Genomic DNA, 18,631 nt, shown 5'->3' with positions numbered 1-18,631 from the left:
GTGATCCTGACTATAAAAATTCGCGCCAATTGAAATAAAAGCTTTGATAAATCTAATCCAATATTTTACCATATTCCCCTTTAACTCATGCCAACCCTTTTTACCTCTCCATCCTTCAATTTTAGTCTGTCGGTATGTCACTTCGTCCTGGTCTTAATTTATAGTTTTTCTTTTGGTTATGATGTAGAAACGTAATACCTAATAATTATGTATAAAATGGTCTTAGTGATAAAACTCGTAAAATGAACTCTTACAATTTTCATTATATTCTTTAATAGTTTTAGAGAAGGAAAAAACATTTTTTTTCTGCTTACATCAAGCTTCCCTGCTAGGCATAGAAACATCCTTTTTTTAAAGTGAGACATTGAAGTCTCATGCAAAATTTTAATTATGGTATTATGAGATGTAAATATTTTTACCCAATAATTAGCCTTAAAATAAGGGTTTAGATGGTTTAATTGACGAATTCTAACTGTATTCTAACCAAACTATATATAATAATACGATTTATTAACGAAATTTTAGGTTTTATTTTTACTAAAAACTAAGGAATTGTTCATTTTAATACTTCCTTATCGAGTGAAAGTAAATAATTGCCGCGTAGCAAATCCAAGCGCAATCAATCAATCACAAAATTAAAGTTGTGTCAATAGGAGGAAAGAAAGATGCAGAAAGTCGAAAGGGATTAATTTTTATGTAGAAAGTGAAAACTTGAAATTTATTGAGTAATATACGAAAAAATTGAATTATTACAATGTAGACGGATTTATAAAGAAATTTTTGGCAATTGTCAGGCGCTGCCGTAACCGCTAAAATCCGCCGATATTTTTAGTGACATGGCCGGTATAATGCGGAAAACGATGCAGGGCAACACGGCAGGCTTCGAGTTTGCCGAAGACCCGGACTTGGACGTGAACGACATCACCCGGGAGGATATATTGTCGGCGTACCGGGTGATGATGCCGACACATGGACTTTACTACGGAGTTTGTAAACGGAACTGTCGGAATAATCCCCGTTGTCTCACCGGTTTAGGTGAAAAGGTAGGCTAGTAAATTTTGATTGTTTTTGATATATTTTGAAACATTTCAAGAAAATAAATGTATTAAGATTACTTTAACAAAACGATAAATCGCTGTGTTTTAACGTTCAAATACGAGATTTTGATATTTAAATTAATTGAGCTTCACAATGTCTGTTTAAGATTTTTGCTTTCTAGTATGTTTCTAAACAAAGTCCATTTTTACAGGATCTTTATAAAATTCTCTGTTTCTAAACTAAAAGACTCCGTCAATAAAACACGAATAATGTATTTTGTAGTGGGTTTCGATTTAATCAAATTTGATCTAAAGACTTTAAATACCTAGTTTTTAAATTGCAAAGGGATAGTTAATTGCATGAATTGCATTTCAGAAACTGGTTATAAGTATAACATCAAACATACCTATAAAATTTTGTATTACAATAACTAAAAAAAAAATTAGTTATCACTAAATTAGTGGTCATGATTTTTTTCAGTGTTTCGGAGCCGGGAGCAGCAACATTTTTGGTGGAGCCGGAGCCGTATTTTTCGTTAAAAACGGCTCCGGCTCCAGATTAGCTAAAAATTATTTTTAAGTATTATTATAATTTGTCAACGGTCTATTTCCATATAATAAACTGAAAAACTATTGTTACTTAACAAATAGACACACATCCTTCTACTTTTATAGAGCTTTAATCAAATAAAAGCAAAATATTTTATATTATTTATTTTATTTTATCAAATTCAATAATGAAAAAAATTGATATATTAATTTTAAGGCCGTAGCCGTATTTCCAGATGCGGCTCCGCGGAGCCGGAGCCGCATCAAAATTATACGGCTCCGACACCCTGTTTTTTTTCTGTAAATAAGCCAGCTATATGAAACAATGCGATTTTCAAGTCTTGATATTTTTTAAACTACATAGTAGAAAATTGAAATTCTTTCAAATTTATGTCCTATAGGTAAATGTAGTCTAAACCATTTGGACAGGAAAAAATATTTAGTTCACTAAATTCCAGTTTAAATGCATTTTTGCAACTACCCCTTTATTAAGATTACATTGTCTTACCCCTTACAAATTTAGGTTTGGTTTGACGAATCTGTGGACGACGACGAGACCGAGGAATATGCCCTGGAGGTGGAGCTGGTTAGGTCGGATGGCATCCCCTCGGGGCTCAAGAACCTTGGCAACACATGCTATGTTAACTCGTTTCTACAGATCTGGTTTCACAACTCAATTTTCAGACAGGTTACAAATATGTTATGCTGCAACTGGGGAATGGGATAGTCTTGTTTTCTTCAGTCTTATCTGTCATTGCAATATTTTGTTTAAAAGGAATTTTCATTTTGGCAATGAGTACTTTTTAATTGAGGAAAAGTTATAGGCAAGTTTGTTTAACCTTTGAATGTAATATACCTTCTAAGCCAAAATCTTTTTTCCGTATAAGAGATTTAACGTATTATTTTACTTTTAGTTTTTAAAGGATTCGACCCTTAAATAATTAGAATAAGAGAGGGAAGGGTACGTATTTTGGACACTTTTTGGAGTCTACATTGAAAGTAGCTTAACCTACTTATACACTCCCTTGGTTAGCATAACAAGTATCGACGAATTAAGTACAAATAATTATGTTTTCTTAGGCACTGTATGAATGGGACCCTGGAGAAGACCCAGAGGAGCAGGATAACGAGTCAATCCTTGACCCGGAGTTGTATGAGCCCAAGAGCAAGGTGGCCAGTCTCCAAGCATTGTTTGCACTCATGCAGTATACGAAAAGAAAATATGTTGACCCAACAGAGTTTATTTGCAAGCTGGGACTCAATCCTTCAGTCCAGCAGGACGCCCAGGAGTTTTCCAAGCTGTTTGTCTCCCTACTGGAGACATCGCTGGAGCACCAGTCTAATCAGAATATCCGTGGAATGATCCAAAAGCTTTTCCGCGGCGAGTATGCCTATGTGACAACATGTTTGGCGTGTAAACGTGAATCTGTACGCCCGTCATATTTCTATGAACTAGATTTGGCTCTAGCAGGCAATAAAAATTTGAACATAGAAAAATGTATTGAAGATTTTTTGAGGATTGAAAAGATGACAGGGGATGAGAAATATTACTGCGAAAGCTGTCAAAGTAAACAGGAGGCGACGCGGTGCTGTAAGTTAAGAGAACTGCCACTCGTTCTTAACCTACAACTCAATAGATTCCAGTATGACATGCAGTTTGGCCGCAAGAAAAAATTAAACTCATCCATCATGTTTCCTCAAGTCTTGGACATGGCTAAGTATTCAGAAAATTCAGCTGGGGTGTATCATTTGATTGGTGTTCTCATGCACGTGGGCCCGGATGCTAATCACGGCCACTATATTGCCCACATCCAGGAGCTTGAGACAGGCAATTGGTACAAGTTCTCGGACGAACATGTAGCCTCGTTGGATCCCAAAGCCAAGGTCAGGAATGTTTCAATGAAAAAGATGAGACAAGAACCAATTCAACAGCCTAAAATTCAGACCTCCAACAACGCCTACATGTTAGTCTACATGCTGGATAAAACAATTCAGGAAATTCGGCAGCGCGACGCCGTCGAGGTGGTGAAGCGCGAGAAGGTGCGACGCCTGACAATTCTGAAGCGACAGTGTTCGGAAGGTACGCTGAATAGCACTGAAGATGGTGGTGTGGGCGCACCCGCATCCGTGGTGCGTGGCATTAAGCGTAAGCTCTCCACGGACAGCAATGAAGATATAAACAAGGCACAATTCGTATAATATGTGCTCTCTTACTTTTTAGATTTAGTGTATGATACTTAAATAACCCAACTTAAAAATAAAACTAAGTTGTCGCAACTTTTTGTTAGCTAAAAATTCAGGGGATCCGGTAGAGAGTCTAAGTTCTTTTCTCTCATATAATCAGTCCCTAGGTTAATACAATGTTTCATTAAGTTACATGTAGTGAAACTTCTCTTTAACTAGGTCATGCCCAGTCAACCCGTCTGTCCGTTGGAGACTCCGAATATGAACGATAACTTTTTCTTTACTGATGAAAACTTTATTAGAAAAAAATTAAGTTCTCTGATGTATTTGATACATAATTTTTTTCAAAAGTGACTTCTGTTTATTAGATTGAATTTGCTGCGCTTAAAATAATTGAAAAAATAGTATCTTTTATTTTACACTAGCACACAAATACAAACTGGTCTGTGTAAAGGATTATATCTACTCTAACTGCCGGGTATTTCCCACCAGCCTCCAGCAGCACCTCAGGAACAGAATAGACAAGGACAACCTCGAGTTTGACGAGGAGATTGAGGAGAAACGGCAGCGCAGGCTCCAGATTGCTAGACAGAAAAATCTAAAGAAAAAGAAGATGAAAGATACATACAAAAGTAAGTTTAAAATAAACTACTAGGATATTATATGAAAAGGTAGAAAAATAGCTTAAACCATCCGAAGATTTAGTTTTAAGAAAGTATCAATTTTTAAACGGAGAACTTCTTCAGTTTAGTGGTTAGCAATATCTTAACGGAGAAACAAAAAGAAACTTACCTACTACTTTTTCCAGACAGGATAACTGTGTATGTGACTAATTTGTATGCAATTTAAGAACTCTAAAACGGTTATGCATAAAGAATTCACTGTCACTCTTTTTTTCAATTGATTTTTTTTTATGAATATTTAAATTGAATTTTTAGTCTTACTACAGGATTTTTAAACCTTTACAGTTAACTTTTTTTTAATTTCTTATTTTTCAATAATATAACTTTTGTTAAGATTTATTGTGGATGAACGAATCGGATGAACTCCCAGACGAGTCGACCCTAGAGTTTATCCCCAAGAGCTGGCTAATGGACTGGTTCTCTGACCCCAGCAACGTGGGCCCCGTGGAGACGAGCATGTACCTGTGTGTACACGCCAACCTTGATGTTGACAAGCTTGGGGAGGTGAAGCTGTGCAGCAAACAGGGGATCAACATCTTGGTGGCTGAGTTTGGCATTGGAGAAGGTCCTAGGCTAACTGCGGTAAGTGATATTTAGTGAATACTGAAGGGGTGCCCCATTGTCCTATCCCCATAATACTTAAATAAAATTCATATTCATCAATTAAACGTCATCTTTAAAAAAGCTTTATGATTCAATATATCATTTCTTTTCAATTTTAAGGATCGTCTGTGTTGGATATGTGTGAAGAACAGGGCTCGCCTGACCTCTCTGGACTTCAGGCTGGCCAGGGACCAGGACTTCATCAAGCACCAGCTCCGCATACCTACGGACGGCAAGGGGTTCTGGATTGGGAAGAAGAGTTTAAACCAGTGGAAACGGATGGCACGTGACGCCCTGGAGGAACAAATTGTGAAGGAGACGAGGGAGGCAAATTATGATGATTTTAATGAGTACTGGGTAAGTCAAATATTACATAAACATACAGGAAAATAGCCTAAAACCTCTGCAGAACCATTAGGTAGCTTTTCTTATTTGCATCAATAATGTGTTTTTGACAATTTATAAATCTTTTGGTTGAAAATGGTGTTAGCCAATAGTATATTTATGATTACGTACCTATGAAAAAAAGGGGGATAGAAGAGCTTACCTACTTATTTTATTAGATTTGTAATTTTTTACAACAGTTATAAGACTTGATTTGAGATGAATGAATTAAGTTCTTAAACATGAACAAAGAAATATAAACTTTCAAAAATTGCAATATTCTATTTTTTGTTGTTGAGTTTTTTACGCTTTTTAATGAAAATATCAACAACAACAAAATTTACTATTTAAATTTTTAAGGACAATAAGACAAAGAAGAAGTATACCATATCCCCCGAGGTAATCACCATTGACGATGAGTCAAGTGACAGCCTGTCCATGGATGATATGGATGAGGATGAGGAAATGTTGGATTCTGAACTGGCGCACCTAGACGATGAGAAATCAGGGAAAAATGAGTTTTAGCGGTTTTTTCTACATTTTTTCGATTTTTCTTGGTGCAATTCTAATAGCTTAGATTTCAAACTACTAAGAGAGGAATGAACAACAAGTATTTTACAAGATTTTTGTATAAAAATTGGGGGAAATTTTACTTTATCGTTCATTGTCTTATCTCATGTCTTTGAAAAAAAATAATGTAACCCCGATCACAAAACTCATTAATTTTATAGAAAGTGATACAGATGATACTATTATTCACAGAAACAATGTTGTGGCAAATAATTTACATCATAAAAAAGAACTAAATCTGTCAGGCATAGAATAATACTAGCGACAGAAAATGATGTTATTTCATTAAAATAAATAATAATATAGACCCTAGGAACTAAAGACGAAAACACTAGAGAATTGTATTTATACTACCTAGTACATTTACAACTTTCAGACAGGTGATTTTAATCAATTTGTGTCAATAATCATGCAAAATAAACTACCTTTTCACGTAACTACATTAATCTATGTTGGTAGGATTGAAGAGTAAACTAGAGAAAATAGGAACCAATGTGTCCCTTAGTAACAATATAGTCAACAATATCAACATCCAACAACAGGAATATACAACATTTCTTAAGATTTAAGTAGCGCAGCAACTTCATTTTTCACATAACAAGAAATGTGAAGAAAAATCACTTTATTACTACATTTAACCTCTTAATGTAATTTTTTTATTATTATCTTAAAATGGTGTATATTGATAGGTAAAATCTGAAGATGTAAAACCATCAAATTTAAAAGACACAGAAAATATTTTAAAGCCACAAGCAGGACCATCAACTGCCAGTCAACCAACAGACACTAAAAGCGCTTTTGATAGCCTGTCTGGGGTTGTAAAAACTACCAAACCTTCTTGTGCGGTTAAGCCAACCATAAAACCGCCAAAACCGTCAGCAACTGTCCGGCCGCTGAACATTGCCGAGTGTCTACAGGCAGAAGCAGAGAATTTGATCAAGGATGATTCTAAAGTAAGTAATTTCAACCCTTAGCTGCTTTTGAATTAACTTGGATACTATAGTTTAGAACAATTTAAATGAATGTAATAAAAGTAAGGGGGGGGGGGAAGTTTTGCCACTTTCGCGTAATCCGTGATTATTAGGCTAGGTATTGATGTGAGACTATAGGTTATTTGGGATAAAAGTTTACTTTTGGGTAGTACTTCACGTATATTTAATCATTTTTTGGATAGGTCTCCAGGTTCAGGTGCTTCAGGCTGGAAGGTGGTTTCTGGACAGGTAAAAAAAATTTAAAATTTTTGTTTGAAGAGTTAGAGATCAAATTAATAAACAAAATATGCATCTTTATGGATGTTATTGACATATCAGAAGAAAAAATTAAAATCGGTCTCCAGGTTCAGGTGCTGCAGGCCTCCAGGTCCACTCTGGACAGGTAAAAAACCAAGTTTTTTATTTGAAGAGTTAGAGGTCAACTTATAAAACAGAATATGCATCTTTTTTGATATTATTGACATATTTAAAGTAAAAATTAAAATCGACCTCCAGGTTCAGGTGCTGCAGGCCTCCAAGTCCACTCTGGACAGGTAAAAAAATAAAAAAATTTATTTGAAGAGTTAGAGGTCAACTTATAAAACAGAATACGCTCTTTTTGGAAATTATTGACATATTTGAAGAAAACTTTAAAATCGGCCTCCAGGTTCAGGTGCTGCTGGCCTCCAGATCCACTCTGGACAGGTAAAAAAATCAATTTTTTATTTGAAGAGTTAGAGGTCAACTTATAAAACAGAATATGCATCTTTTTTTATAATATTGACATTTTTAAAGAAAAAATTAAAATTAGCCTCCAGGTTCAGGTGCTGCTGGCCTCCTGGTCCACTCTGGACAGGTAAAAAATCAAGTTTTTTATTTGAAGAGTTAGAGGTCAACTTATAAAACAGAATATGCATCTTTTTTTATAATATTGACATTTTTAAAGAAAAAATTAAAATTAGCCTCCAGGTTCAGGTGCTGCTGGCCTCCTGGTCCACTCTGGACAGGTAAAAAATCAAGTTTTTTATTTGAAGAGTTAGAGGTCAACTTATAAAACAGAATATGCATCTTTTTTGATATTATTAACATATTTAAAGAAAAAATTAAAATCGACCTCCAGGTTCAGGTGCTGCAGGCCTCCAGGTCCACTCTGGACAGGTAAAAAATAAAAGAATTTATTTGAAGAGTTACAGGATAACTTATAAAACAGAATATGCATTTTTTTTAAATTATTGACATATTTGAAGAAAAAATTAAAATTGGCCTCCAGGTTCACGTGCTGCTGGCCTCCAGGTGCACTCTAAACAGGTAAAAAAAAAAAAACTTTTTATTTGAAAAGTTAAAGTTCAACTTATAAAACTGAATATACATCTTTTTGGATGTTATTAACATATTTAAAGAAAGGATTAAAATCTGCCTCTTGGTTCAGGTCCACTCTGGATAGGTAAAAAAATAGAATTTTTATTATTTAAAGAGTTAGAGGTCACCACATTAGCATCTTTTTAGATGTTATTTGTATATTTGAAGAAAAAAAATAAAATCGGCGTCCAGGTTCAGGTGCTGCAGGCTTCCATGTGAACTTTAGAGGCTATTTTCAGGTATATTTCCTATTTATTTGATTTCCCCCCTACTTTTTTTCTATTCTATATTTACTTAAACCTGGTAGTTATCATATTCATTAAAACTTTTTGATGGATCCCAGTGACCGCTGTTGGCCGTTGGCCAGATAAATATCCAGAAAGGTAATTTTTGAATTTAGATGAAAGGTAGGTATATAAAAAATGGTTAAAATAAGATAATATAGTAAAATTAATCATGTAAGGCTTCAAAATGTGTGTCCAGACAGGCTCCAGGTCCTAAATTTCACTATAATATTATATTTTAACCTTATTCTATTTCAAATTCTTTCTTCTAAATTCCAAAATAACCATTTGAGATTTTCACCTGGCCGGCAACAACCAGCGTTCACCAGGAACTAGGTAAAAGTGTCACTGTTCATATAAAAAAGTATCAATGTATATGATACCTACCATGTTTTAAAACCTCATAATAGGAAAAAAAATTAGAAAAAAACCAAAAATACCTGAAAATGAAAGCCTGCAGCACCTAAACTTGAAGGCCTATTTAAATTTTATCTTCAAGTATATTTATTATATCCTAAACAATGCATATTTTGTTTTATAAGTTGACCTGTAACTTTTCGGATAATAAGATTTAATTTTTACCTGTCCAGAGTGGACCTGGAGGCCTGCAGGATCTGAACATGGAGTCCGATTTAAATTTTTTCTTCAAATATGTCAGTAATATAAAAAAGAAGCATATTCTGTTTTATAAGTTGACCTCTAACTCTTCAAATAAATTTTTTTGATTTTTTACCTTTCCAGAGTGGACCTGGAGGCCGATTTTAATTTTTTTCTTCAATTATGTCAATAACATCAAAAAGATGCATATTCTGTTTTGTAAGTTGTCCTCTAACTCTTCAAATAAAAAATTTGATTTTTTACATGTCCAGAGTGGACCTGGAGGCCTGCAGCACCTGAACCTGGAGACTGATTTTATGTTTACTTCAAAAATGTCAATAATATCAAAAATGATGCATATTCTGTTTTATAAGTTGACCTCTAAGTCATCAAATAAAAAATTTTGATTTTTTACCTTTCCAGAGTGGACCTGGAGGCCAGCAGCACCTGAACCTGGAGGCTAATTTTAATTTTTTCTGTAAAAATGTCAATATTATAAAAAAAGATGCATATTCTGTTTTATAAGTTGACCTCTAACTCTTCAAATAAAAAATTGATTTTTTTACCTGTCCAGAGTTGACCTGGAGGCCTGCAGCACCTGAACCTGATGGCCGATTTTAATTTTTTCTTCAAATATGTCAATAATATTAAAAAATATGCATATTCTGTTTTATAAGTTGACCTCTAACTCTTCAAATAAAAAACTTGATTTTTTACCTGTCCAGAGTAGACCTGGAGGCCTGCAGCACCTGAACCTGGAGGCCGATTTTAATTTTTTCTTCTGATATGTCAATAACATCCATAAAGATGCATATTTTGTTTAATAATTTGATCTCTAACTCTTCAAACAAAAATTTTAAATTTTTTTACCTGTCCAGAAACCACCTTCCAGCCCGCAGCACCTGAACCTGGAGACCTATCCAAAAAATGATTAAATATACGTGAAGTACTACCCAAAAGTAAACTTTTATCCCAAATAACCTATAGTCTCACATCAATACCTAGCCTAATAATCACGGATTACGCGAAAGTGGCAAAACTTCCCCCCCCCCCCCCCCCTTATATCTTTAATAACATTATATAACCATAAAGACAGGTGACTTCAGTTAAAGAAAAGACTACAGATTAATCCCTCTTATTTACTTTAGCCTACGTTTTTTTACCATTTAGAAAAAAATATTTGTATTATTTTAATTAGTAGATTTAAAAATTCGTTTAGTCTAATTTAATATTATTGTTAAGGATGAGCCAGATTCTCCCATATCAATGACAGCACCTCTCTCATTATCATCATCAACATTAATATCAGCATCACCTTCACAACAAAGAATATCATTACCCTCTAGGCAATATATTTACATTTTTGATAGTCGCTGTAGCCTGTAACTTTAGAGCAATCTTGTGTTGAATTAACAGAAAGAAATCATGCTCTATTATTCCATAACTATATAGGGTCTTGGATACTTCAAAGAAGATTCTTAAACCAGTGCAAATTTTCCCTAGGATGACTTAATTTTATACTGAATAGTAATATCTCAAAAGGTTTTGTATAATATTTCTTTATTTCTGTTATAATCTTTGGTATTTATCCAAAATATGTAAATAAACTTTTTAGTAATGTTGCATGTCACAGCTCTCCGCCAAAGAAATTACCAGTAAAATCTGTAGAAACTACACATGTTAACGGCAATGGACCCGTTTCTAGTGGTTTAAGTGAAACTGCCGTTCTGAACATTAATAGTAGTAAAACAGAGTCCAGTACTCCTAGTATTAGTAGTAGTGGGGTCGGTGAAGTTAAGCCGAACCTTTGTCGTGTGGCCCCTAGTTTTAATTCAAATGGCAGCGTTTCAGCTGCCGCAGTTGTGTCAGCCAGTTCGAGTCCGCTTTCTGCAAGTAACGCCGTATCTGCGGTCGTTCATGCACCCGCCCCGCCGTCGACATCCGCCAAAACATTGTCAACGGTGGTTGCTCCAGTTAACGGTATCTGTGATCCTAACCATAACATGACCAGTCCTCCATCGCAGCCATTCCATGCTGCGGCCGCCAGCTCGGCGGCTAAGGCTTCAACTTCCAGTCACGGCAGCACGCTGTGCCCCAGCAGTAGTTCTTTGCCGTCAACGTCTTCAACTTTGTCAGGAACAGCTACGGCAGCTGGTGCTGTAAATCACTCACCAGGAGCTGCCAGCCGAATGTTATGTATAGAGGGTAAGTCAATAGCAGCTAGTAAGCCGGTGGTCCACCTTCCCGAGTGCGAGGATGCTTTCAATGCGGACATTGTGTGCGTGCACGGCAACCTGCGGGTGGAGGAGAGGTGTAAACAGCTGATCTCGCGGGAGGTCTGGTTCAGGCTCTGCACGTACTTCAACAATCCAACAACCTTCCAGTTTGGTAAGCATAACATACTTCGTTAATTTGGGATAAGATACTCTTCATTTAGCACCAGAACATCTTAATTTATTGAGTTTTACTAACTTTGCGACGACAAAGAAGAAAAACATGTGTTTAACAATTTTTTACATATATATTTTCTACTTCGTTCATGTAAATTAAATTAGATATATATTAAAATTTTCAATGTCACGTAAAATTTTTGTTTTGATTATTACTATTTTGTCCCTCTTCTCTATAAAAAATACCCTCCTAGATTCGTACCTAACATTTATTTTGAAGACTTTCAAACAATTTTAGGTGTAAAGCCATGCGGTTTATGTAAAGAGGAGGCGAGTAAGGAATTTCTTCTCCGTGAGAAGTGTAAAGAAGAGGCCAACAGGCAAAAAGCCAGACTAACCGACCTTTTTGCAGGTAGTCGATGAAGTTACATTTTTTTATGGATAGCAAACAGTATAGTTGGATAGGTACCTAAACAAGTTTTTAGTAAGTGAATGTGTACTGCACAGTAACAGGGATCCCATGCAGATCATACACCCCTGAACAGCTTGGTAGTGACATACAGGTGGTAGCTAGATATCCAATAATATAGATAAATCATTCAATGTAAAGAGAGTTTTTATTATAATCTTGAGAACGTTTTAAACTCAAAAATGATTTAGGTATTGAGAGACCAAAGTGGAGTAAATCTCATACAAAACGAGTTTATCTAATATCCTCAGAATTTGTTCATGCCTGGCGGGCGTATTGCAAAGGTAAATGGATTTTTAATATCATGCTTAATACCTAATACAACCTATTAAAAAACCTTTTTTGTATAATACCTAATTAAAAACTATGAATTTTCATATCAATTCTTTTAATTTTTAATTCTTTGCTGTGAAAGTGTACATAATATACTGTGAACCATACTTACAGGTATTAGTTCTGGAAAAGCGTTGCCAGGTGAGGGTATCACAGATGTGAACAACAACATCTTACTGTGCCCGCACAAGGGCTTGTTCCACGCCCCCAGCCTCAACTGGGAGAACTATCCGGACCCCAGCTGTGTCATGCTTAGGGAGGAGGAGTGGTCCGCCATCAAGGAGATGTTCAAGGTTGGTTAACTTTTTGTGTCACGGCTTCGCATCGGGTTTATTACCGCTGCACCAAACAGGTTCTAAAACATCCCAAAAAATGGATATCTTGTAAAAGAAATTATCACTGAAATTTTTCTTCTTCGACTACTGTAACTTCTTTTTTAGATTTTATTCCACAATCTTTAAGTTAAAAATTGTATAAATACATCTTTTAAAGATATTGTGTGACATTTATTGCAATATGAAATACTATATTGTATGATATTCTTGTATATATGCTTAAAAAGAATTTCTTTGGATGGTAATTTCTAATATGAAAAATAGCATAATTTATCACTAAAATAAATTTGACCATGTAAAGAAAACGAAGAAGCGGGTTTCGTAGTATTCACAGTAGCTTTAGAATAGGTTAGGTAAATGTTAATTATTGCCCCCGCAGGGTTACATTGACCCCTGCATAAACATAAACATTTTATTTTTATTTACAATACCTATTCTTAAAATTTGAAGGACCACTCACCCTGGTAAAATACACATCACTGAACTATCCCATTTATCCAGGTTGACGTGGAGGTAATGGTTGAGAAGGACACGAGCCAACTGGAACCTGTCCTCATATCCACCCCACCTGTCTGCCACAAATGCCTGAAAACAAAGGCAGAGGCGGAACACGAGAGTCGGCTCAATTACACAAACCAGGTAAAATTGAAATATATCGGTCTGCGTTTTATTCTTGACATCTTGCGAAATAACTTAACAAAAGAAATATATAATTACCTACCTATAAACTTTATAGATAGTGTAAACGAACCAAAAAAAAGGCACATAATGAAGAAAATTGTAAAAAAATATAGATTTGGTTTGATCCATGAATGATAAATTGATTTGCATCCTAAATGATGTTAAACAAAACTACCAATTCTTCAGATTGAAACCATATAGGTTAAAAAGTATGGAAACTACCTGGGGTGTATATTCTGCACAAGATTTATTTTTTTCCCCTGCTACAAATTTTTTTATTTTTCTTCCCCCCCCCCCCCCCCTAGTTTATTCTCACCAAGTAGGGGGAAAATGGAAAAATATTAAAGAACTCTACATTTTATTTATTTTATCCCTCCTACCACATATTTTAAAGTTTTTTTTCACCAAGGAGGGGGGGGGGGGGAAATGGAAAAAATGTTTTCAGTTTTCTTAATTTTTACATTTTTTTCCCCCCCAACCACTTATTTTTTATTTCCCCCCCCCCCCCCTTGAGCAGGGGATCCCATGTAGAATATACACCCCTGGAAACTACTTAACTTCTTTTGATCCAACCAATCAAAGTTCAATAAAAGTAACGTAAAGTTTTTGAGCCAATGAATAAGATGAGTTTAATGTCTTCACCCTTCCTTGTTTTATCTCAGTACTTACATCTTATATTCCTCGCCATTCTTGAGATTTTAATCATAAAACGTTTACTATTTCTTGTACCAGGCTTTATACGTGACGTACCTGACCCAGGACGAGGAAATTCCAAGCGAGGAATTAAACGATCCGGAATTTTATACAAGTATAGAAGGTAAACGGATAACTTTATTAGTTAACATCTAATGGGGTAGTTCCACAAAGGGTGTATATTGAGTTTAGACACTTAACAATGATTCTATGTATATGTTTTTTTACGATTCATATAATGCAATTACCATGCACAGGTATGACTTTTTGAAAAAGGTCGTGCGATCAATGGGTTGTTTGTCAGAGGGACGTTTAACCGTATAATAAATTTCATGAACTTGAAAGGGGGTGGAGTTCTGACATTTTTCTTAAACAGGGAGTACAGGCTTTGTCTTAATGTGAGAGGTTAACTAGGTTAATTCAAAAAAATTTAAGTTTTTATTTTTATCTGTCAAGAGACAACCTGGAGGCCAAATTCAAATTTTTTTAAATATAGGTAAATTAAATCCTAAAATAATACTTTTTTTGGTCAAATAATCTATCCTCTCGATCCCAAGACAAAGTCCTAAAGTTCAGAGATGCACCAAAATAAGATCTTGTGGTGTATCCCGTCCTCTCAAGACTATCAACTTAAATCCTATGTGGATACAAATCTTAGAACTATTAACAAATTTAGGTATTCGAGGAAGTGGATATGGGCAGCGGAGAAGTACTAGAAGAAAGAGGGGAAGAGGAGAGAAACAATTTGTTGTTTCATCCGATACTTTGCTCAGGGATCTTAAGGTTCAGGTAATGCAGATTTTAATTGAAAATAGAAACATACAGATCATGTGATGTCAGTTTGTAAAGATTTTAAGAATGGCTGGATCTATTGTGTTGTGCTATTGAGGTCATGTCATTTACTCTGTATATGATTCTTGCTTTCTCTCTCTCCTTACTTTCTCACTTTTTCTTTCTCACTTCCTCTCTCTCTTTATCTATTAATCTTAATGCAACCTAGGGAGGGAGGGTACATTAGGCTGTTTATTACACTAGTCTTCAAAGTTTTATAATAACATTTTCTATTCGTTGGTTTAACAATTTTGGGGACTTTAAATGAATCGTAATTGGTTGGTTCATTTAGTTGAATGTCAAAACGTTTCAACAACTAAGAAGAGGTAATTATTTTTGTGTATCATCAGATCACAGTGGATGAACAACAATTTATAGGCCATTATCTTTTCTCTTTAGATCCCTGATGCAACCCCAAACCACTACCTGATGATATCGTTTATTCGTTTTAAATCTTCGTTACTATTATACGTTATCGTCCTTGTTTTCTCTATAAAATAATAACCTAATATTTATTAGATTATGGAGGTTTTCAAGGTGGCTCCGTTTGATCAAATATTATTTTTGAATGGAGAATATTTGAACGATAATACTCAAAGTTTGGGCTCTCTTGGTGTTCTTCCCGGCAGCTCCATTTTCCTCAAGGTAAATTTTTCAACTATTCAATGGGGTGGTTGTAACATGGTAATAACCAACCCCCTCCCCTCCCTAAAAATGGCGCCATCGTTCAAAAACATTACATTTACCCACCTACAGGGGTGTATATTCTACATGAGATCCCCTGCTCAGGGGGGGGGGGGGAATAAAAAATAAGTGGTTGGAGGGAAAAAATTGTAAAAATCAAGAAAACTGAATACATTTTTTCCATTTCCCCCCCCCCCCCCCCCCCCTCCCTGGTGAAAAAAAACTAAAAAAATGTGTGGTAGGAGGGATAAAATAAATAAAATATAGAGTTCTTTAAATATTTTTCCATTTTCCCCCCTACTTGGTGAGATAAAACTAGAGGGGGGGGGGGGAATAAAAAAAATTGTAGCCGGGGGAAAAAAGATCTTGTGCAGAATATACACCCCTGCCCACATATCTTTTTCATTTTAATCATTCTAAAAAAATGATCATTGACACGCCTCATAAATCCCCTCCCTTTTAAAACATGAATATAAAAAAACGAATCATTGAAAGAAAACGAAGCAGAGGGGCTAGAAATAGAAGAAAAGCTACTGTGAAAATACGACGAAACCCACTACTTCGTTTTCTTTCCAAAGTTTCAATGATCAAAAAATTCTAACCCAGCGATCGAACACTTACCTATGTTGGCGTTTCTAGCCCCTGTCTTACAATATGCATTTAATGGAAGTAAAGAGTGCTGAAAACATTTTTTCTATGTTTTCCTCTCCTTTTGGGTGGAAAACAAGAAAAATAATATTAAAATTTTCAATGATTGTATAAATTTTAGGCGGACCAGAGTGTCCCTTGTGAGCCAGAGGATTGGACCAATCCACATCCAGAACAAGGATTCAAGGGCACAGGACTCCTCAGTGCATGAATTACCAATGAACAGACCCTTTCAATTCATCGTGAATAAAAATATAAATGTATTCAGTGCTGACTTACACACTGTACTAAAATAGAAAATAAGTTAAAAGGATAGATTTACTGCAATATTCTGTGTTCACTAAGTTCCTAGGAGGGAGGGTACATTCAGCTGTAAATTTAACTGGTACCACATTTTTAAAAATACGTTTTTTTATTAAAAACTTAGGGTACTTCTATTGAATTATAGAATTCTTTAGATTTATCTAATTCTGTCAGAACGAACTTTATCCTAGTGCTAATGTTTCTTTTCACTTATACCTATTATATTCTAGAACAGCGTAACTGAACAGCAGCATCATTTGAGCTCTAATTAAATATGTTTGTCTAACAAAACTTTGGCCCTAACTTATCCTGAGTGAAAAATTTTATATTTATTAATGTTGTAGAAATAATCATTTAGTAGGTACAGTGTTTAAATTAAGAGGGGGGGGGGGGGAAGTTTTGACACATTTGCGTAAACCTGATATATAGGCTTTATCTTTGGACTGAGAGGATAGATTATTAGGGATAAGATCATTCTTAACCTGGAGGCTTATACAAAAAATCTTAAAACTTGGGAAAATTCATCATATAAGAATGATTTAATCCCTAATAACCTATCCTCTCAGTCCAAAGATAAAGCCTATATACCAGGTTTACGCAAACGTATCAGAACTCCCCCCTCCCCCTAAAATAGTTATATTATGAAGAGATATAAAACTTGAAACAAACCTATTTTGTCTGAATTTTACGCCAGCTAATGTAATGTTTTTTTCTGATATTTGGTGTACTTTATAATGATGAAAATTTCATCAATGATCAAAATTTTTGAGGGATAAGGGATGGTAAATCTCAGCTTGTACCAATAACGCAATTAATTCGGGAAAAAATCACGAAACCTATACGTGTTTTTCAGCTGTCGTTGGGGGGCAACACATCGTAAAATTGACGACCTCTCCATTTGCCCCCAAATATTATTTTATATTTATTTCCCTTGTTGGTTATACCTTATTCCTGGGTAAATCTTAGGGAAAACTATATTAATCAAACCCCACGTCAATTATTCTTCAGTCATTTTCAAACAATTTACGAAATAAGGCAACATTGGAAAAACATTTATATTTTACTGGCAAAAATTAGCTGAAAGTTGAGTAAAAACAATTTTCCTTGAGATCAATCATCCCTTATCCCTGAAGATATTGAATAACAGTTTTATCTTGCTGGCCGAATTATTAATTTGACAACAAGTTTTCTTCAAGAAATAACCATGTCCATAATATTCATGTAACTAAAACATTTTGATTACATTTAATAGTTACATTTATTAATCATATAGCTTATTTAAATTCATTATTGTTAGATAAATTTCATTACAGTAAGTATTATTATTTTCAGGTATTACATTATTTCAATAAATTATAATAGTACCTACCCATTAAGTAATATAAAATACTTCCATTATTTTTTATGAAATCATTTTTACAGATTTTCTGAAAAATTTAAAATGCCTTAAACCAACCCTTTACTATAACAAATATGTCATATAAAATTATATTTTTAGTTTTTAACTTTTCAATTTTTTTAATGATTTCGGGTAAATCTTTTCACAATATTTAAGAGAATTCTTTGTATACAGTTTTTTCGTTATGTCCTTCCAAAAAACTCTTTAAACCTGCATAAAACCTTGATAGATTTACAGGGGTGTATATTCTGCATGGGATCCCCGGCTCAGGGGGGAGGGGGGGGGGAAATAAAAAATAAGTGGTTGGAGGGAAAAAAAATGTAAAAATTAAGAAAACTGAAAACGTTTTTTCCATTTCGCCCCCCTCCTTGGTTAAAAAACTAAAAAAATGTGTGGTAGGAGGGATAAAATAAATAAAATATAGAATTCTTTAAATATTTTTCTATTTCCCCCCCTACTTTTTAAGAAAAATCTAGGGGGGAAAAAAAATAAAAAATTTTGTAGCAGGGGGAAAAAAAATAAATCTTGTGCAGAATATACACCCCTGTAGATTTAACTAAAACTATTAAAATTATTATTTGTAAATTTGGACATCCTCCAAAAGTAGATTAAAAATTAATTTTTTTGAAGTAGTCAAAGGAATG

At 34.6% G+C, this 18,631-nt stretch overlaps 2 protein-coding genes across 10 annotated transcripts in view; one reads left to right on the top strand and one right to left on the bottom strand.

Annotated features, from left to right (window-relative positions):
* LOC145317328 (uncharacterized) overlaps positions 1-18,631 on the bottom strand; it is a 263,955-nt gene that overhangs the window by 54,953 nt on the left and 190,371 nt on the right. The window lies entirely within an intron of this gene.
* Positions 132-17,899, top strand: LOC145317326 (uncharacterized). Of its 7 annotated transcripts, none has more exons than XM_080158359.1 (22): positions 132-1,043; positions 2,110-2,274; positions 2,667-3,770; positions 4,225-4,402; positions 4,788-5,035; positions 5,177-5,413; positions 5,801-5,948; positions 6,172-6,255; positions 6,470-6,553; positions 6,701-6,963; positions 10,464-10,567; positions 10,837-11,609; positions 11,910-12,023; positions 12,272-12,364; positions 12,528-12,706; positions 13,250-13,387; positions 14,162-14,246; positions 14,799-14,911; positions 15,473-15,598; positions 16,407-16,552; positions 16,851-16,949; positions 17,199-17,671. In XM_080158359.1, exons 1-20 carry the CDS (start codon positions 837-839, stop codon positions 16,494-16,496), a joined length of 4,533 nt encoding a protein of 1,510 aa, XP_080014485.1. In that variant the 5' UTR covers positions 132-836; the 3' UTR covers positions 16,497-16,552; positions 16,851-16,949; positions 17,199-17,671. The 7 variants fall into 7 exon arrangements, with proteins under 7 accessions (XP_080014485.1, XP_080014487.1, XP_080014486.1 ...); XM_080158361.1 differs by having other exon boundaries at positions 16,837-16,945; XM_080158360.1 differs by having other exon boundaries at positions 16,837-16,949.

This window comes from Acartia tonsa, chromosome 4, assembly GCF_053477335.1.
Source record: "Acartia tonsa isolate MP-2025a chromosome 4, ASM5347733v1, whole genome shotgun sequence".
Classification (NCBI taxonomy): domain Eukaryota; kingdom Metazoa; phylum Arthropoda; class Copepoda; order Calanoida; family Acartiidae; genus Acartia; species Acartia tonsa.
This window is presented reverse-complemented; position numbering and strand designations above follow the sequence as displayed.

Coding starts and splice junctions, on each gene's coding strand:
- LOC145317326 (XM_080158356.1), top strand. CDS start 837: ATGGCCGGTATAATGCGGAAAACGATGCAGGGCAACACGGCAGGCTTC. Junction 4,403..4,787: donor GATGAAAGATACATACAAAA/GTAAGTTTAAAA, acceptor ACTTTTGTTAAG/ATTTATTGTGGATGAACGAA. Junction 6,554..6,700: donor TATCAACATCCAACAACAGG/AATATACAACAT, acceptor TATATTGATAGG/TAAAATCTGAAGATGTAAAA.